This window comes from Cydia strobilella, chromosome 3, assembly GCF_947568885.1.
Source record: "Cydia strobilella chromosome 3, ilCydStro3.1, whole genome shotgun sequence".
NCBI classification, from domain to species: Eukaryota; Metazoa; Arthropoda; class Insecta; order Lepidoptera; family Tortricidae; genus Cydia; species Cydia strobilella.
In genome coordinates, this window is record NC_086043.1 from 17,476,268 (window position 1) to 17,498,201 (window position 21,934).

General features: G+C 34.9%; 1 protein-coding gene and 1 long non-coding RNA gene across 3 annotated transcripts; both read right to left on the minus strand.

The window, feature by feature from the left end:
- Positions 1-1,522: 1,522 nt before the first annotated feature.
- LOC134755968 (uncharacterized) lies at positions 1,523-7,228 on the minus strand. 2 transcript variants are annotated; one of them, XM_063692684.1, is made up of 5 exons: positions 6,866-7,228; positions 4,356-4,549; positions 4,258-4,319; positions 3,171-3,522; positions 1,523-1,786 (listed from the first exon to the last, which is right to left on the minus strand). In XM_063692684.1, the coding sequence occupies exons 1-5, from the start codon at positions 7,130-7,132 to the stop codon at positions 1,768-1,770; spliced, it is 894 nt and encodes a 297-aa protein (XP_063548754.1). In that variant the 5' UTR covers positions 7,133-7,228; the 3' UTR covers positions 1,523-1,767. The 2 variants fall into 2 exon arrangements, with proteins under 2 accessions (XP_063548754.1, XP_063548753.1); XM_063692683.1 differs by having other exon boundaries at positions 4,258-4,549; positions 6,866-7,226.
- Positions 7,229-14,762: 7,534 nt separating this feature from the next.
- On the minus strand, positions 14,763-20,770 carry LOC134756030 (uncharacterized). The gene is made up of 4 exons (XR_010129096.1): positions 20,679-20,770; positions 20,350-20,409; positions 19,886-19,984; positions 14,763-14,805 (listed from the first exon to the last, which is right to left on the minus strand). It is a non-coding gene; the product is annotated as an uncharacterized LOC134756030 (long non-coding RNA).
- Positions 20,771-21,934: the final 1,164 nt, after the last annotated feature.

A 21,934-nucleotide genomic window follows, 5' to 3' on the forward strand; every position in this document is an offset into this window, starting at 1 on the left:
AATGTTGTTTCATTGTTTCAGAAAGTTCATTGTCATTTAGTTAATCACTACTAATACGTGAGAAATACAGAAAGTTCCTATAATGAGCCACATAGAGATGACGTAGTGAAATAAAAGATTTATTGTTAGAAAATCTAACTCTTTAACAATTATTTCAGGTACAATTTATTTGGGTATTAATTAATTTTGCAGGTATCCATTGCAGTTCAGCGGGGGAAACGCAGCAGGAATAATGAAGACCTTTGAGCCAGGTACGATCCAGGGCGGGTTATTTTAGATTGAATTATATAATATTGATTAATGAAATTGTATATACCTAGATTATTTTTATGTTTTACAATTAATTGCTTATTTATTTCTTGGTTTTTAAGTATTTATTCTTAATTGTATATTTATTTGGGTGTGGTGTGTATTTTAGGAATGCCGCCAATTTGAAAATTGTATGTCCGCGAGCGTTTTGATATTTTTTTATCGAGAAAATTTTCATGCTAGAATTTAATGCGGCTTTGAATGTGCTCAGTACACAACTAGTTTACTTGTACCAGGTTTCGAATATTAGCTTCTATGAAGCTTCCAGTTCCCGTGCCACTGTTTGTGGTAGGTTTTATAAATTTAGTTGCTATCATATCAATCTTCCGCATGATAGTCGAGACGGAAGTTTTACAACAGCGACTCTCTAATGAGTTACAAAAAAGTCGTATATTAGCAGATTCAGACAACCAAATCCAAATAAGTCAAGAAAAAATAACTTACATGCACACGTAATAGGTACATCAGTAAACATCTTAAACGATACCCCATAAGCGCCATACAAAATCATTGTAACCTGCACCTGCCCAAATTTTCGTATAAAACATGCCTTTGGAAAAATAGGCCGTGTACTTTTCAGGATGATCCTATCCTATCGTAAACAACATTGGTACGCATTGTCAGAAAGAGTTAAGAAAAGGAAATATAAAAGAAAATAATACATATCTACTGTAGTTTTGAGACTATAGGAACTTTTAGTTAAAATTCCTCAAGTAACTGTCTGTCTGTTACCTCTTCACGCTCAAACCGCCGAACCGAATAATTTGTTTTTTTTTTTATGGAGATAGTTTGAGGCTTATAATATTAAGTCATCATTATCATTGCATGCAGACGAAGTCGCGGGCAAAAGCTATTAGGAAATAAGGGCACTTTTCCGTGCGATATAATAAAGCAAATGTATTACAGTTTTTTGCATCTGATGGTCTCACCCAAAGATCAGCACTAGAAGTCGTCGGGATATGTGGCCATTCTGTCGCACATTTGCTTTTCTATTTTTATAACTTTATCTTTTGTGTTTGTGTTTGCGACGACTGTTAGGCACTTGTAATCATTGTAAAGGTGACAGAAGAAAATTGTATTTCTTTGTTTTACGATTGGGTAATATCACATTTTGAGTAGACTATCATCAACACTTGGCACGTAGAAGTATGTATTCCACAAAAACATAATTTTAATAAAAATCTAGAAAGGGAAAAATAAAAAATAAGACAAATAAAAATCATAGTCTTTAATCATTGCACACATTCTTAAATGTTAACACAGGTAGGTAACCTATTCCTCCAGAAACTAGGTACCTGGATATAGATTATAACATTCTTAACTAAAATGTTTCTTCGCTTCTCCTACTGCTATTTCTTTTCACATTTTAAATGTTCCTATTTTCTCTCACGATCACAAATTACTTCACAAACCACTATTGACTAAGTAACGTGGACTTTCACTGTAGTCCAGCCAGACTTAGCGTTTTTTACCGTACCTGAAAATAAAATAAAATATTTTAATGTGAACCTTATTATCATCTTACAAGTAATTAAAGTACGTTTTTTGGTGCGCTATGATAAAATAAACTTGTTTTACAATTTAATAAATACTACCGTAGGTAGTAGCGGGATTACTGTACTGCAAGTAGCTACTAGCTTTTAGGAAAAAAGTGCACATAGCAGACGTAGGGATTACAGAAATATTTACCCGCTAATATTAGCGATCCTTTTTATTGGCTGTGATCATAAAATTGTGATAGGAAATAAGTTACCGGTCCGTCCATAATGCTCTGCTTTTTATACTAGAGAAAACAAATATAAGACTCGTAGTCAGAGCAATGAACTTGAAAGTTCGGTAGACGCCCCAGGTCAAACTAATATTAACAAGACCTTGTGACCCACAACTAAATTGGATAATATGAATGCATATAATATACGTTATACGTAGGTACATATACTGGAAATCGGCCTATTTACGACTAGCGTCAGAATCAGAAACTAAACTAAACGGAGTGGAAAGGTCAGGGGTTTAAGCTGACATTTGAATAAAAACCGATTAAGAACAGGCATAAAAATTCAAATGAACGTCATAAGGATAAATGGGATGCATACCAGGTAAATATTTCCATTACAGGTGGTTCGTGTTATTGTATCTATATTTAATTACTAGCCACGTTTTGAATTTGACATTTTTGGAGCAGTAATATCACATAAAATTGATATTGAGGACATCGTCAATCGAAAAACAGTAAAATATTATATGGATCAAAAATGTTTTATTTTAAATGTCACTCAATAGATAACTGCCAATATTTATAGGTTTTAAATGGTAAATAATGCAATAGCATATACAGCAGCATACAGTGTGGAAAAAAATGATGGGCCCTGGAGGGAAAGTGCCTTGAAACCTTATGTTAGCTCAGTTTTCTTAAAGTAAACATTATTTATTTAAAAAAATAAACAAACCTGCATTCACAGTTATTTTAAAATTCGCTTGTATCGCCTGGGAATCGAACGGACTAAAAATTAAAAAAAATAAACTTGCTATTTTATTCCACTAGTCGATACAGTTCATGTTAAAGTTAAAATTTATCCAAGAAACATTTGTCTTACACTCGTCTGTTTGTCTGTCGTACAAAATATCTATAAAATCGCATAAGTATTTCGTATTTTTTGAATTTTCGGGTTCGATTCCCGGACGAGGGAAGCATTAAAAAAACTGAATGCAGTTTTGTTTCTTTAAAAAAATAAAAGAATGTCCCCTTTAAGTAAAATAAGCTAAGGTTTTGAGTCCAGGGTCCAGTCCTGTATAAATATTCGTGTTGGAATCGACTCTGTAATAATTAATAGCTATCGTATCACTGTAAAAATGATACATACCCTCCGCCGTAAGAGCTAGAGTGAGCAGATGCTGTTGCAGTGGCAGTAGCGGTGGCAGAGGCAACGCCACTGCTATGGTGACCACCACCATTTCCCCCGCAACCGCCTCCGCAGCCGCCTCCTTGATTCCCGAGCCCAACGTGGTTGTCACCGCCGTAGCCACCGCCGCCGCCGCCGCCACCACCACCGCCGCCACCGCCGCCGCCGCCGCCGCCGTATCCGCCGCCGTAACCACCGCCGCCACCACCGCCGTAGCCTCCTCCATAACCGCCCGCATTGCCATAGCCGCCACCGCCGTTGCCTCCTTGGTAACCGCCACCACCATGGTGACCGTAATGACCGCCGCCATGATCTTTAAATAAAAAGGACATATGCAAAAATATACATAAGGGCAGGATGTCTGTAGATACGTAAAATTGTTAACAGACAATGTACTTATTATTGTGTTTTTAACAAGCTTTTTTATAAACTTGCAATGTATGTACTGTGTATGTATGTTTGTACGGGTAAAATCTTGCAAGTTAAATTTGACCCACTTCCCGACTTCCAATGACAATGCAATATTACGGTACCAACGAGCTGATCTGATGATGGACAGGAGGTGGCCATAGGAACTCTGTGATTAAACAACGAAACCTAATTGTGCTTGGGGTTTTTAGAATTGTCTCGATGAGTATTAGTTGCCCTGTGGAAAGAAAAGTACAGTCAGCGATAAAAGCTTGTATAAAAAATGAAATTTTTGCCAAAAACTTATTCTAAAGTGAGTATAAGTATTACGGTTTGTCATTCTGGGCTCTTATTTGACTTGAGATTATTAGCAGGTGACGAAGATTACTGCCATAGGTAATTTTGCGATAAGCGGCGATGTCATAAGCGAACTATCAAATTTTTGCCCTTACATGGTCTGTCATAGTTTAATTATGGCCAAATGTAATACGATTGACTGCTGACTTTTCTGATATGTTTGACCTTCCATCTTCTATAACTTTCTCGTTACTGATAAAGAGTTAAAGACCTTGAGGGCTTCAGTGATTACGGACTGACAAAATACTGGATTTTGAGTATAAGCAGTCCTACGGATATTTACCATGATTCTCATGAACGACTTTCACAACTATCGTCTTGGATGGCTCCTGGTAACCACCGCCGCCGCTGTAGCCGCCACCGCCGCCATAGCCACCACCACCGCCGTAGCCGCCACCGCCCCCGTAGCCGCCCCCGTAGCCACCTCCGTAGCCAATGCTGAGACCACCTCCTCCATATTCGTAACCACCGCCACCGCCACCGTGGCCCAAGAGGATTTTCTTCAGCAAGTGTCGCTTCTGGCGATTACTTTGAGTCTTTGTGGTTTCTTGTGGCACTTTTTGGTCTTCCAGTTTCTGTAGCAGAAAAATATAAATACGAGTCATGTTTAGAATTGAGGTTTTCAGAAATTATATTCTTTTAGTTTTAAATACACAGTGGCGTAGCTAGGCGTAGGCAAATGGGGCCTTCACTCACGGCCTCGCATTTAGGGGAGCCTCGCAAAGCCAACCTTATTATTACCTTGGGAAAACACATTGAAAAGAGCCGCGCAGATGTGGTTGGTCCACGCTATGCCACTGAAGTACAATGTGCAAGGTACTTTCTTCTTATTAGTTACTTTCTAGGGTTCCGTACCTCAAAAGGAAAAAAAACGGAACTCTTATAGGATCACTCGTGCGTCTGTCTGTCTGTCCGTCTGTCACAGCCTATTTTCTCCGAAACTACTGGACCAATTAAGTTGAAATTTGGTATACATATGTAAGCTTGTGACCCAAAGACGGACATGTAACGTAAAAAAATAAATATTAAACACGGGGGCCTCTTTTGTAAATGAGAAAACTAAAAAATAAAGTTTTTCGCACTATATCGTGTTACATATTAAATGAAAGAGCTCATTATGAGAATCTCAAATACATATTTTTTTAAATTTTAGGATAAAAAGTTGAGAAGTTATTCAAGAAAGTAGGCAAAAACGGACCATTCCCCCCCTTTATCTCCGAAACTACTGGGTCTAAAATTTTGAAAAAAATACACAAAATAGATCTTTACCTATATCACAGGAAAACCTATTAGAAATGTGCAGTCAAGCGTGAGTCGGACTTAATTACTTAGTTTTTGATCCGATCCCTACTGGTTTTTTATAGACATTCCACTCACGTTTCACATAAAAAATACATTGTTTAAATTTTGTAATGTACGGAACCCTTGGAACGCGAGTTCGACTCGCACTTGGCCGGTTTTTCTAATTAGTAGGTACTTTAGGTAGTAGGTACTTCTTATTAATAGGTATTTTTTAACGAAACATATCTATATAGTACAGTATAAAATATATAAACATAGTAATTTTCATTGCTCTGATTTTTATTTTTATTTTAATCTGCCTTTGGCTTACATTAGGACTAAGCTCTTGAGAAAAATATTTAGCTTACCAATCTAATGCAATGTGTGTCTACAAAGTTATATTTATAATACCTGTCATAATAACTTGCACATGTCATTTAAGTACCTATATATCAGGTGCGATATAATGAAGAAGCAACTTGACAGACCGGTCGAGATGTTGTTAAGCAGTAGATGTTGTTAAACAGGTAGCGCTTCACAATCAAACAAAAAAGCTTAAAGTTTCAAGGTTAAGTTAGTAGTTCTGTAGATAACCTACAGAGCTTTCCATGTACGACTTCTCACACTATAAATTGTAAAGTACCTAAAAGATTTTACGTAATAAAATTTCTGAGGTTGGATTTTAACTAAACAAGCAAATGACTTAGACCATGGTAGCAATGTCCAAATTTCTTGAGTATTATGTTATCTATTGTGTCAGAGGCAGACCGAGAAAGAGATGGCGGGATGATTTCAATGCGTTCCAGCGGGATTGGCGGAATCTTGCCCAGCACAGGGAGGATTGGAAAGGGAGAAGGGAGGCCTTTGCCCAGCAGTGGGACACACACATAGGCTAATAAAAAAAATGTTATCTTAAAAAGGGTTATGGCCTTGGTCATACTATGTGTGACGGGAAACTACTCATACATGTTTGCAATATATAAAAAATTCAATTCAATCATTTGAATCGTCCATATTTGAATCTAATCCTTGTCCTGAAAATTCTCTTTAAGAGCCCGGCAAGCTTGGCCGAATTGCACCTTCTCATACAAACGTAGTTTCGCTCTCATTTTAAAACTACGTGTTGGATTGTAATAAAACTTTGCACATACAATGACATGAGGTATATCTAGGTCTGAAACTAGTTTATATAGCCCCAGTTTATAAAACAAACGAAATAGAGCAAAGACAAGTTTTGTATGAAAAACTTAAATTAGCTGTATTTTTTAACGATGGTATCTGAAGCTACATAAACTAATTACAGACATAGATATACCTTATCCTATTCTAAGTACAAAGTTTCAGAGCAATCTAGCTGGGGCCCAATTCTATTAGTGTGTTGCCATGGTAACCCATACGATTTGACAGTTCGTGGACTAATATTATTAGTCTAATTCCGTTCGAGAAATGGGCCCCTGGTCGTTTTAAAATGACAGCGGAACTACGTTTGTATGGAGAACCGAGCTTGCCGGAGACCCTTAAAATACATTCTTTACGAGAAACACATACAGTAACCATGCTGTCGTAGCTACAAGCTAAACTAAGAATAACAATGTTTAATCGCTATTCACCTGAACATAAATCGGCTTGGGTGGTCCGCCCAAAGATTTGGCTGAAGGCTCGGAGCGTCCTTGCGGCGCATTTTGCTGCGCGAGAAGCACTAGGACGGGAAACTGCCGCGCACGGTCGTTGCTGTGAGTCCTGGAGTCCCTCGGGGGGGCCAACACAGGGGCCACTAGGACCACCCGCTCCCCGCCATCTAGGGTGTTGTCTGTCACACCAGCCGCGGTCAAGGCGACCAGCGCCAGCAAGCTCGCTACCTCACCAACGCGTCCCATTGTGATCACTGGCGCTGGACCCACAACGCCAACCTATTTATATGACCAGTTTTTTCTGCAGACTCCGTGCGACGTCACAACTCAGCCGTTTCGTACGAAGCGGTGAGTGATTCCCACAATGACGTTATCGTTGATCAGATACATTAACATGTTCTATCCTTCGATAACTGTATTTTTCCTGATTTAAATTAATATATTTAAATATTTCAATTAATATTATTATTAAGTATTTTTTTTCTAATGCTATTTTGAAAATTAACATATTTATTTCCAAATTAGGATACATTGTTTCACAAAAAAAATATCCTCAACTAATTTAGTTTTTTGCACCTAATTGATTAATTTATGAGTTTCATTTCTCCAGTAGCTAGGTTGTCAGGACGAGATCGCTTTTTAGCGATAAGCCCGCCTGTTGTTTACCTCTGTATGCATGTATTATTTGTGTTTCCATGTACATTTATACTGAGGTTGTGCAATAAATTCGGCTCCATAAAATTAAAAAAATTAAAAAATCATTCATGGGTAATTGTGTAAGATTTTATAATTTTTATTGTTGTGTTCATTGTTAAATAATAAACTTCCTAACCATATTACTGATAAAACAACGTGGGATTAATTTTGATTCGAAATGATTAATTATTTATTAGGTATTTTTTTATTAATGATGAGGAAATCCATAATCCAACGTACGAATATGTATGTACTTCTTTTGCTGTGATATTTTTTGACATTGAGATTTTATTCTAGAAACATTCTAGACTAGTATTTTTTATATTTTTTTGAATGTTTGACGATCTTTTTGTGAAATTCTTAGTATTAAAATTGATCTGCATAATAATAGTATTATGGAATAATATTAACATCAATAAATTGCTCTGATAATAAGCTAATAATAATACAATATACATATGTACATAATATTCACCATTCATAAGTGCTTGTTGCTAGGCATATATAAATAAGATATAACTCCGTAATGGATACAGTCTAAGGAAAAAACGTGCCTCGAAAATCAAGAAAATTTGACTCGATCAGATGGCGCCACTACCTTTGGCCTACTCTCGTATAGATGGCGTTGACAGTTTCGTTTGTTATTTAACAATGTTTACGCATATCAGTAAAAGAACATGGGTCAAAATCATAAAAATAATTAATGCAAATAAAAAAAATCATTTATCCATATTTAAATACATTTTATCGTATTTTTATAAATCTTCATTTTTAGTTTTAAAGTGTGTCGATAGATGGCAGTAAATTTACTGTGGTTACAAAATTTACTATGACAGTACCGCTCTAGTATAAGTTACTCTATGGTTTTTCAGAGATGTTCGAAATTTGAATGAAATAATATTATCGAAATCGATGATTGTTATTAATGTTATTATTTAGAAATAATAACATTTTCACAGATAAAAAATTTGCTGTAACAAAACAGTTTATATTAATGTTGGCCATTATTTACGGATTTAGAAGGCATCATAGAGGGTTTATGATATGTGTGTAGATTAAACAAAACAAAAGATGATACCCGTACTGTGCGGCCGAGCAAAACGTGATATAACACGCCTGGTAATTTGCAAAGTCCAAGCACGTATACATCTGGTTATTCCCTTAAACCGGATGCCGGTTTGGAATGTATCTATATAATACGCACGCCTCATATGTGGTGAGAGCCTTTTAATCTTTTTTTTGCGAGATAGTTTATTTACATATTATAGTTATACAGCTGTGTAGATTTAGCTTACGCCTGGTTTGTTCCTTTTTTAAACACGTTTGCGTGCGGGGCTCAGGCTCAGTGATTATTTGTGGCGAATCTTGACTCACGTCACATAATATTATGTTACAGGGTTAAGCCAGGAATTAAATAGATATAAATTGAAAATTATTTATGTTAACGAGCACTTTCCTTTTACAACACACTCACATTATCTTATAATCTATCTACTTGGAATCGGCATACTAGATGTAAGGACAAGTGACTAAGTGACTGACAGTATACAGTCATAGGGCATTGACAATTTACTCCCGTATACTGTTCCCCTTACGACACAAACATTCCCACATACGTACAATTACGGCTAGAATAAAGTCGGGCCAAGCTAAATCTGCACGGACTGGAGTAACAGTGTGCCAGATTTCTATGAAAATAATATAACGTTTCTAGTGGGCAACATTTTTGTCACTAAATAGTTGATGCAGAGTTATTTAGTTGGCTTAGACGGGTTTTAATAATCCTTCCTTTTAGCTTTGTCAAAGCAGATTTCAAAGTTTCCACTATGCTAACTAAACTTCTTAAACATAACAAATGATGATATCATATGAGGATAACTTGATAAAGTGTGTATTTTTCATAATTAAGGTTTAAATTAAATGCCATGATCCATACTTGCGCGGGTAAAGGATTTCATTAAATGGCATCGCTGTATGATCAGTGCATGGTTCACCGCCATTAAAGTCGGACGGGAGCAATTAATACGCTAATGGATGCTTCCGAGTAATGTGGAAAAGGTACAGCCATTGTCCGTTGATTAAAAGTATTAAAACCCATAAGGTGAAATAATCAATGCAAAAACTAGATAGGGCCTACCTACTACATTTTAGCTCAGGGCTATGCGGCTCTTTGGACCGGCAATCGCGGCTCAAGACCTCCAAACAATAAGAGGATTTAGGCCCTTCAAATCAACTTTTGTGGGTCTTTGACAGTCTTAAAACTGATGATTTCTACTGTGGTTGACTTATTTTCAAAATATTGTCTTCGGTTACCGCGATAGTTACTCATGAAATAAAACTATGAAAACGGATTATATCGAGTATATTGAATTTATAATACATCCCGACGTTTCGAACCCTTTACAGCGTTCGTGGTCAACGGGTGACTGAGGAAGAACTACAAAGTGCAAAAATACCCACATACTAAAAATAATGAATAGACTATAAACTTTAAGGCTAGTTGTACATGCAAAATCGGTTCATAAGGCTAGTTATACAATACAACTATTTTTCAAGTAAAGATATATACGCGATAAAAAAAAAACTACGCCGGCTCCAACCCAACCCGAGCCGAGAAGATTTAATTCCCTTCTAAATTGTAGGAGGGTATCCCAAAATGGGACCGGCAACAAACTCGGCGGGGCACATCTTTTCAAAACATATTATACTCAGGATGTCCAACATCATCCAACACTAAGGTCTCACAGTCTGTCTCGCTTGCTCCTTTATCAGATGGACTACAGGATCCCAAGTTGGTGGTAGAGAAAAGCCATCTTCCCTATTAAAGTTTGGATATTTGTTAATCTCAATGGCCTCGCGCAGCATTCTGGGTATGTATCGCTTCTCCTTAGCAAGAACCAGAGGCTTATCAAACTTGATTGAGTGATTGGCTTTGTCCATGACATGCTCACAGACTGCAGACCTAGGTCGACGGTGCTTGACATCAGCTATGTGTTCCTTCACCCGAGTGGAAATGCTCCGTTTCGTCTGCCCGATATATGATAGCGTTGACCACGAACGCTGTAAAGGGTTCGAAACGTCGGGATGTATTATAAATTCAATATACGCGATATAATCCGTTTTCATAGTTTTTATTTTATTTTCAAAAATTTGCTAACCCCCCGTTCTAGCTGATTAACTAAACTACTAAGATTAGGTATACACCTACAGACTGATATCTTTACCGGTAGTACTATTAGTTATTCTGTGTTTTTACATCCTTGCCATATGAAATTAACTCCAGATTAATGCTGCAGTGCACTCTAGTAGTGCACTAGAGCTATTCGTGGTCTAATGAAGGTACGAGATTGAAAAGCTTGATTATATCACTATTTTATTGTATACCATACTTTTTCTATGAGTCATCTAAAATAATACTTTTTCTACTATCCAACCTAAATAATTAAAGAAAATTAGGTAAGTATCTCAGTAGTACAAAATACATCAACGCATGCATAATATAGGAATAGGTATTCCTACTCATGAAATAGTCGCGCGTTGGTCTTTTCCACTGGACCGCGGCGCCACGTGATTGGTCAAATTCATTTTAGTTGACTAAACCGTTTCGAAATGAATATTATAGTTGAGAGCCCATACATGAAAAGTACCCAATTACAGTTTGGTATACGAAATCTTAATTCAATCATTACAGTCGACGAGTAGAAAAAAGTATTCCCCTTATTACATAAAGGTACAATAGGTAGGTACTTACTTCAATAAACCTCATCAGGTTATTGAAAGGTTGTACTGCTCATACTCGCACTGTAGGTAACATAAAACAGGCAAAGTACGTGATACGACATGCAAATGCATAGATTTAACTTTTTGACGGCAAAAGATAACGTCATTTCTGGTTTCCCACCAGAAAAAAACTTATAAGAAGTTTTAACATTCTCAAAATATATTTTTCACCTCAGCAGCTCGAACAAGGGTACTTTGCTACTTAAAAACAGTGAGCAAAATCGCATTTTGCTCACTGATTGAGACAAAATGACATTCAAGTATTTCAAGTGACCTTTATATTCAAATGTTATTTCAACATGCGGGGCTTAATACAAGTTCGAAATACTTGGATTCTATTATCTCTGTCCCTTTCACGACGTTAGCAGATAGACAGAGACAAAAAACTTTAAACGACATTCAACGGTATATTGAAGGTTTATAATAGACCTCCGAAAAACGTCAGAACGCATCGTTCCAAAACACGTACGAGTATGATTTCCTAGTTAATAATTAATTAATGAAAATAAAGAGACACTATATTTTTACGTATTTTATAGTACTTACAATCAAAATCATGAACTTTAAAAAATACACAGGTTATCACGCAAAATAAATTATTCTACTACAGTTGACAAATAGTAAGTATCTGCAATTCAGACCGTATCTTACACTTTTTTAGAAAAAAAAAGTTTTCGATTGAATTCCCAATGAGGGCTATCGTTTTTTTGCTCACCAGTTGGCGCTTCTGTTGATGGTGGTCCAAAAGACTATAGAAAAGCTGTCAGTCATTGAAGTGACATTTGACATTTCGAACTATGGAAAAGACCACCATCTACACTAGCACCCCTAGCGGCGAATTCATACGCGTTAGCCCTCATTGATGTTATTATTGATGTTATTTCGGTTTGTTTTTGCGTTTGATTGCGGTAGGTAATTAAACTTATTAGTTGGAATATCCTAAGAAAACATAGTGAATAAGAGATGAAGAAGGATTACTAGGAAGGTTGCCTAATGTGTTCTCACTGATGAGTCGAAAAGTTGTGTGTACTACGCGAGATCAAAGTTATTTACATCTTGTGCGCTTTTGAGTCCCTTACTACGCTCAAGATTCTAAATTAGATTCACTCCCTACGCTCGTGAATCTATTATAGAATCTTTCGCTTGCACGGTACTCAAAATAAGCACTCGAAGAAATATAAACTTGTTGTACAAATAACTATTTTTTTCTTAATTTTAAAAGTAACACGAGACCTAATCGCGTACAAATTTACGTTTATTTATGGCCTGACGTTTCGAACGTGACGTTACGTTCGTGGTCACAGGCAGACTGGCGAGGAATTGTATCAACATCTTCTTGCGCCGATCTTTTCCGGCAATTCCGAAAATTCGCCGCCTCACAGACGTAGATATGACCGATTTAGGCGGCCAAAATTATTTTAGGGTATAATTCGGTACAAAATGGGATAAAAAATGTAAAAACGTTGTTTTATACTAAAATCAATTGTATTCTATTCAGTTAAAAACAAAAATATATATATAAAAAAAAAAATTTTTTTTTTTCAAATACACACAAATCTACACTACAATAAAAATAACTAAATATCACTTCACTTTCACTTTATACATCACTCACTTCACTTTCAATGCTTCTTTCATGTTCTGGTATATATGGTTCGGCAGGCAACAAAAGCTCGATTGTCTCAGGAAGAAAGGCTTTGTAGCAAAGGCGATTGCTTTTTTGGTCTCATACTGCTGTTAGTAAAAGTCTAGTAAAAACGTCAAAATTACATTGTTCTCTTGAAAATTTAACAATAATTTCATCAGGTAGGGCAGCTCGAATTTTTTCGGTTTTCCTTCTCTTGCTTCACTCACTTAATTCCCCAAAGGATTTACACGGTCGTCCTGACGTGTTAGAGGATGCCACTGGAATCTCAAAAGTTCCTTCCAACCAAGACTCATTCAATTTTAAAAACTTATCTATTGTTTTGTTTGCTTTCAACCACCTTTGTTTTATTTGTGATTTCACATAAGAAAATTCATGTAATATATATATTTTGAGCTCTTCCGATGTTCCGTTTTGCTCTTGTATTTGCTCAAAAATATATTTTCGAGCAAATACTTTTCTCCCCGAAGCACTGGGTTCACCTGTAAAAAGATAAAACTAAATTAACAATTTTTTTTTAAATGTGCGAAAATATTTTTTTTCCATAGGTTATCTTTGAAAGCCTCTAAGACCACATAGGGGCGGCTAATTTCTGAGACACCATAAAGACGACTAAGTAATCTGTTCAGGCATATACAATGCCAATAAAATGCAATGAAATATAACAAAAATACCATTGAAAATCAAAATCTATGAAAAAACTACATTTTGTGAAGGGTCATATTTAACGAGCTCAAAATATATGATAAATGTCAAAAATGTAGTATAAAATTATTGTGATATATAAATTCTTACCTGAATAACTGGAATCCATCAAAAAAACTTTATGAAAACGTCAGAAAAACCAATTAAACACTTGGGAAAACTTGCAATATTTTGGAGCGTCGAGAACAGAAACTTGCGCGCTGAGCGATAGTCAGAGTTCGACTGCCTGTTATGCGGTTCAGGTTTGATGATAAGGAGTGGGGACGGTCATATAATATGCCTTGGTCTATAGACTACCTCCACGTGGTTTTTTTTTATCAATATGTTGATTTTTGCAAAATCGACATATTGCGCCTTCAGCCGAACTTTTGCTACAGTCGGGACCAAACCACTGGATTGAGCTTCATAATCCCAGTCCTCTCAACGGAACGTCTTTACTACAGCAGGAAGGTACGTGAAGCAATCGAAATCAGAAAACATCGAAATTTCAATCAAAATGAGGGACAGGGGATTTCGTCTTCGTGGAATCCAGTGATTAGCAAATCTAGGGGGGAAAAACATCCCACCACATACCATCGGATGTCGTGCTGAGTGTTGTGTGTAGGCAAAGTGACAACCCTAGCGTACAAGTTAATAATCAAGATCAAGTGCGGGTAGTTCGCAAAACCCGCGCAGCAAGAAGATGTTCAAGATGTTGATACAATTCCTGGCGAGTCTGCCTGTGACCACGAACAAAACGTCACGTTCAAAACGTCAGGCCATAAATAAACGTAAGTTTGTATGCGATTAAGTCCCGTGTTACTTTTAAAATTATGAGTGAAAATCGTGTTAGTTTAAATCAGTATATTTTTTTCTTTCTAATGTTGTCCGAGGATAATAATACAAAGTTATTGTCGGTAATCAATTTAATTTTAAAAGATTTATAATTATATACAAATTAAAATATAAAATATTAATGACAAAGAAAACTCACGTATTTGTAAATAAACACAGTGACTAAGTACGAATATTATTTTATATCCTTATAGATTAGGCAGTGTAGGCACAAGTGGCACAACGCCGTAGGTTCGACCAATACCGTTGTAATTATATTCTGCAAGAAGGAAATAAACTTTTAATATTTTATACAAGTTTTTGTCAAAAACGTTACTTTTAATTCATGCTATTTGACTGCTTATTGGGATCTTCTCCGGATGTTGTCTGTCTGTTGGTGTAAAATACGTACTCATCTTTTTACTTTGATTTCCAGACAATTATATTACTAACTGGTCTCAACTCGATGGAGTGTAATTTGTACCGTAAAACCACCATAAAGCTAATGGCCTCTACAAACGTCCCCGGTAATCGTATGTAATTTTCAACACTGCGTCATTTGACCGATCGTTTAGAGTTCGTTGCTCCTACTTAGCCGGCATTTATCTAAAATAGCATGCAATTTATTGCATAAAATATATTTTTTTGTTCTTTTTTTCGATTTTTTTGTATGTACTTACATGAAATGTAAATGCTATTTGGAACTGTCACTAAAAAGAATTTAAACTTTTTTTTAAAGCCTAGTTTTTGCAGTGTCACTTAATAGGATAGTTGACACATGTTGAATTTTATAACTACATCTAGTTAAATAGATAAAAAAATTACCATTTATCACAATAAATTGGAAACTTAAAAAATATATGGGAATAATAAAAAAATACAACTTTTTTTTACTTTCAAATAGGAAAAAAAAGGGACCATTCGATTCCTTACATTTTATTTAAAAAAAAAATTGTATAGCAACAATATACATGCAACATTTTACCGACAAAATCGCAATTTCCTTGTTTTCCATACATCGGAACGGCTTCTAAGCGAAGCGGCTTCTAAGCAAAGTGACACAGTGACGTCACGGTGTGTTGCCATTTGTGTTAGAGCGTTTGCTTAGTAACGCGAACGTGGCGATGCCAGACTTTGACCATCATTTGTCACTTTTGTAATTGCTTTAAGACAATGGGTCCCATACACACATTTGATCCTGAAAACAAACCTGATCGACTGATACCATTAAAAAATTGTCAACTACCCTATTGTCACTTATTGACATCCATCGATAAGGGTATTTGGACTAGGTCCAATAGTGCAACACTATCATCATCAGCAACATCATAGGACTCGCATCCAGGCCATAAATGTAAAAAAAAAAACATAATAACAATACAAATATGTTAATTAATAATTTTGAACTGGTTTTAACTCTGAAACTAGGCTAATACCAATAAAAGTTTCTAGGATATTTTAGTTTTTAAATATGATCAGGAACATACTGTTGAAATCTCTCGGGTTCCTTGTGTTGTCGTTGTTGTGGGTTGTTGTTGTATAAATTATATGATAAATTTCAGCTCAGTCGCACACCGCGAAGTAAAATTTCTTGTTTTACAAGGGGGCGAAGTTGTTGTTTAACCTCTCGTGCTAAGTGATACCCGAACAAGTGAAAGTTCCCAAAATTGCACCACGAGCGTAGCGAGTAGTTCGAAAAATGGAATCTTGAGCGTTGCGTGGGTTGAAGGCACGAGGGTTAAACAAACTTTGCCACCGAGTGAAACACAAAAAATTTCACCACACCAAAACAAGGAAAATACTAACTGTAAAATATAAAAAAAAATCAAAGTAAATCAATACAAAATGAATGTTATTAAATATTTATTATTAAAAATCATCATTTAAAAGTCAGTTCTAACAGCCAACATAAGGAAACAACTCAAAATTTGCATTTGATTACTTTGCCCCTCATGTGGATAAAATGCAACTTTCTCATCAGTTTATGAACAATCAAGAGAGCCTTTACCAGCCGGTGTGTTGAAAAAAAAAAAATATAATGACAGACATAAAATTGAAATGTAAATAACAGACAAAAGAGTGTAAATATCTACTAGTCTACGTTTGTTTAAGTGCTAAACATTGTTATGCTTTGCATAAAGGTGTTCGTTTATAAATAATAGATAATGTTCTGGTGTTTTCCCTTTACAAAGGTAGTTAAAATACTTAAAACCCGGTGCAAGTTTTCCGAAGTCGTCTACATAGCTTATTCCGCGTTCCGCGTGTTTATGTATATGATAGCTTCATAACATCCATAAACTTGTATTGCTATGACGAACATACATAAATATGCAATATTAAAGTTGCATAGTAAGTACAGTTTCGACTATAGGTACCTACTTATCTGTATTATTACAATTAAGACTATGACGAAAACTAGAGAAAAATATTGTTGCTAATAATATAGGCATAAGTATATAGGTAGGTATACCTACAGTGTGCAAATCCAATACGGGCAGTAAATAAAACCAGACATATAATTTATCCGTGTAATCATCAAACCTGTGATAACTCAGGGCACATTCTAGGGATTTGATATCGATAAAAAAGATGTCGATATATATTTTGCATCCGTCAGCCGCCCAGTAGTCATTATATTGTCAAAATAGTTTTGATAAAGAACTCCTTTCAGGCATATTTTAGAAAATAAATAAGGTTTGTCTCGAAATGGTTTATGTACCTAATGGTATTTCTATGACTTAAGGTAAATTTCACTTTTTATTTACTTTTAGCAATAAATGAAGATGGAGTAATGTTTAAGAAATAATAAATAATGATATAAAATTATAAAATGATTAGAATAAAACATTTAGTGCCAATGTGGAAATACTGACCTGCTGGTAAATAAATTCTTTTAAAAAACACCTTTTAAAATTTTATCTACACACATATCATAAACCCTCTATGATGCCTTCAAAATCCGTAAATAATGGCCAACATTAAGATAAATGTTACAGCAAATTTTTTATCTGTGAAAATGTTATTATTGCTAAATAATAACATCGATTTCGATAACATTATTTTATTCAAATTTCGAACATCTCTGAAAAACAAAGAAATTTGATTTGACCTCTATTCTAATATCAGTCGAGATGACGTTTTATTCGAAATGAAATGTCAATTGCATACAAATTTGACAAATCTCGCTTGTTAGTTGGTATCGAACGATATGGCAATCGACCCCCACTCTAGTTTGTCTCTGAATAAAAAAAAACTACGGATGCGTGACATGCGTGAAAAAAGTTTTCTTTGCCGCCATTTGACGTGCAGTTTATCTTTTAATTAGTTTGTAAGTAAAAAAATAATTTGTTTTGTTGTTTTTAAAGTAACTCTAGTGAAGTTTCGTGTAAAATGTGCGATAAAGATATTTCGGAGACGCTACCTCATATCCGCGAATTCCGCCAGAGAGCAGCTATGCCCCAATGTCGGCTGTAATATGAGGTTAGTGAATATATCATAGAAAGTTTATAATATGTGTGTAGATAAAGCAGTGTATGTAACTGTACACAATTAGGCATTAAAACACTCGTGTGATTCTATTATGAAACTCACTACGTTCGTTTCATAAACCCACACTCGAGTTTTAATGCCTTTCATTATGTAGCAGTCACATAAACTACTATAAAAAGCGGTATACAAAGCGATTTTGTATAAATATATTTATTTTTTAGAACATTTAAATGTTGACAGTATAACATCGATAGGTATATTTAATTGTCGATAAAATATTTTGCTACGTATACGTATAGTATAAGTGCCCCGAATTATCCCAGGTTTGGTAATCATATATTAAGAAGTTTTTTTAAGTAACACTTAAGACCCCGTAATTATTTTGAAAATAACATGACATTACGAAATACGAGCTTTTTATAGTAACTGTCATCAAGCGTCAACAGTTACTATAAAAAGCTCGTATCTCTAAACTTTTGTGTTGCTTTACATTGCAGCCTAATTATTTTGTATAGTTAATATTTTCATTGTATTTCTGAACAAAAGTTATCAACTCAATATACTTCTTAGGTCCTATGCTAATCACCATTTAAATGTTTGCCCGTATTGAATTTACACACTATCACACACTATAGTGTGAAAATAATACACCTAACCTAATTATTTAAATGATAAGTAGTAGATACATAAACAGTTAATAAAGTTTTTTGTAGAATTACAAAAAATAATGAGATAACAGGCACAAAAAATAATTTAGTAAAGGTTACATCTCGATAGCGACGGTATTACTGTTGCAACGTTGCTACGCCAGCGTTGACGCTACTATTACTATTCGTAAATGTGTATAAATGTATTTGCTAAAAGCAAAGATAGATATAACTCCGTAATAGATGGATACAGTCTAAGGAAAAAACGTGCCTCGAAAATCACGAAAATTTGATTCTCGATCAGATGGCGCCACTAGTTTTGGCCTACATTCGTATAGAGGGCGTTGACTGTTTCGTTTATTATTTATAATTTTAACGCATACCAGTGAAAGAACATGGGTCAAAATCATATAAAAATAATTAATGCAAATACAAAAATTATTTAACCATATTTAAATACATTTTATCGTATTTTTATAAATATTTATTTTTAGTTTTAAAGTGTGTCGACAGATGGCAGTGAATTTACTGGGGTTACAAAATTTACTATGACAGTACCGCTCTAGTATAAGTTACTCTATGCTAAAAGTAAGCGTAACTACATGATGTTTAGAATGGAACGCCTGAAGCAATACGCTCATTTATTTTAGAATACCAATGATTTAACAGGGAAGCCAATTAAACCACATGAAACGTACATTTGTGACATCAAAAAAATATACTACAAGCATTGACTCAGAAATAACCTATTTATAATGGTTTGTTTACATTTTTTAAATAGGTACCTAAAAGTACAGACATAAAATAGAGGTCAAATCAAATTACTTTGTTTTGTCAGACCACGAAATATGAATGCGTCAGGTGGCAACCAAAATGCAGTAATTATTACAACAAATTCAGAGCCATAGTGCAGCGTACTTGTCACGAAACAGGTGGATTTTTGTTTAGTTAATTTTATGTATTTAGTGAGTTTTGGTTGTCACCTGACATTATAAAATCGATATTGATGTACCTTATAATTATGCAATTAGGAAATTTGTTGGTAACAAATAATTAATCTTCATGCTGGTCGCAATTTGCGGTTTTTGAACGCATCACAGTGTTTATGATATGTGAGTAGATAAAAATATAAGTTGTTTTGACGAAAAGTACAATAATACCACTTTTTGTAAATAATAAGGCCTAAATATGCTTTAACATTATTATATAGTTGTCTGAATTTACCTGGTACTTGACTGACGACCACCGTCATCCCTCTGTTGGGAGTATTGACGCTGTACGGCGATATGGGAACATTTCCATATACTGGATAGTTCCCGGTACCTGTAAATAGGTTTTGTCAAAAAAATATATTTACTTAATAATATTTGTTGACTTTAGTTTTCTTTAACACAATCCAAATTCAACAAAGTAATGCTAATGCATAGGACATTGTTGCACTTTGTTCTTTTCCCATATATAAAATTTTACAGATTCAAATATATTTACGATATTAAAGCGTGGTATCGCAGTAAAATTTTCTAGTTTTTATTAATAATTTATGTCATAAAATTATTATTGATATCATAAAAAAAAACAAGACTTGACATTTCTTTATTTTATTTTAAATATTTATATATTGGAGAATAAGGACGATTTAAGAAGTAATTAAGTAAACATATCATCATAAATCATCACATCTGGCTTACCTCTTTCAGGAACTACAATCATTGTTGGCGCTCGTGCCTGTGCTCTAGCTGGTGCAAAACCTAAACACATTGTTTTGTATCAGAACATACAACATAACAATGTTAAATAAAATTAAAATCACTACAATTTTGAAACAAAGTCCCCCGCCGCGTCTGTCTGTCTAAATGTTCGCGATAAACTCAAAAACTACTGAACGGATTTTGCGGGTTTCACCTATGAGTAGAGTGATTCTTGAGAAAGGTTTAGATGTATAATTTGTTGAGGTTTTGTGTAAATCCTTGCGAAGCCGGGGCGGGTCTCTAGTGTTTATATCGGGTTATAAAATTACCTGGTCTAAAAAGTTGTCTTTTTATTCGCTGCAGAACCAAGCTCTCCTCTTTGTTCTGAAATAAGCAAATATATTTACTTAATTAAACAGTCATCTCTGACATATAAACCTATTTTTCAATGAAACTTAACTAACAAACTTGGTTCTTTTTTGCTCATTTGAATTGATCATGACGACGCTAAGATAGGCCCTGCATAATTAATTGTAAAGAGTCATAGATATCTATCATATAAATCTGACCTCAGCCATTCTGATTGGCTTCGTGGCGTCATCTTCTTGGGAACACAGCGCCACGGTAAACAACGATACAACAAATAATAAAACAAAACATAATCCCATTTTCTTGAACATTTCGACTTGCCAGATGTATCTGGCAACAACAGTCTGGCTATGTTTGAGTGCACATACAAGTGTAATCTAGTCGCATGTTTTGTCTTCTCTTTTTATATTCTTCAGTGGAAATTATATTTTTCTTATCTTATACAATTAAGCTGTGTATTTTTCTAATTGCATCTGCGCATTGCGATTCATAATTATTACGTCAGTACACTTTGTAAGAGTCATGGTCATGGCCTATTAGCTATAACAGTAGTTGGAGTAATAAATCTATCTTAGTACATGAACCACATAATTTTAACATAAAACAGACATTTTTGCTAGTATTTATTTAAAAAATAGAGTAAAGTAGATACCAATTGTATTTCAATTATTTGACTTCCCATAGAAACAATCAGATAAGATGATCACAAAATTACGTCAAACTCGAAAAAAAAAACGGAAAACCACATCTTACATACGCAATATATTCTTGTATCTAATGGTTGATCCTTATCTTATTTCTAATTTATTGTACACAATTCCAGTTATTTCCATTATGTTGTTTTATGCTTTTGTCGGCGAGTTGGATAACGGGATTGCTCTTCTAGTTTCTGAAACAAAATAAAAAATTAGCCGTACGTACAGTTAGCTAATTAGTTACTGAGGAACGATATTCGAGACTCACTTTAACATAAACAGGCTTTATATTTTCTTCGGTTTTAAGTTCTTCATCTGAAGTAGTATTAGTCTCACCAGCCAATACCATCAAAAGTGGAAAATCCTTTGCTGTTCTTGATACTTTATCATTAACGTGGGAAGTTGGTGATAGCACTGGCGCTATAAGTAATATCTTTTCATTTTCTCCGTCAATAACTGCTATACTTAACAGAAACACTAACGCTGTGATAATTTTAGATGTATATTTCATCGTGTCTTAT

Coding starts and splice junctions, on each gene's coding strand:
- LOC134755968 (XM_063692683.1), bottom strand. CDS start 7,132: ATGGGACGCGTTGGTGAGGTAGCGAGCTTGCTGGCGCTGGTCGCCTTG. Junction 4,550..6,865: donor CCAAGCCGATTTATGTTCAG/GTGAATAGCGAT, acceptor TTTCTGCTACAG/AAACTGGAAGACCAAAAAGT. Junction 3,523..4,257: donor AGTCGTTCATGAGAATCATG/GTAAATATCCGT, acceptor TTTTATTTAAAG/ATCATGGCGGCGGTCATTAC.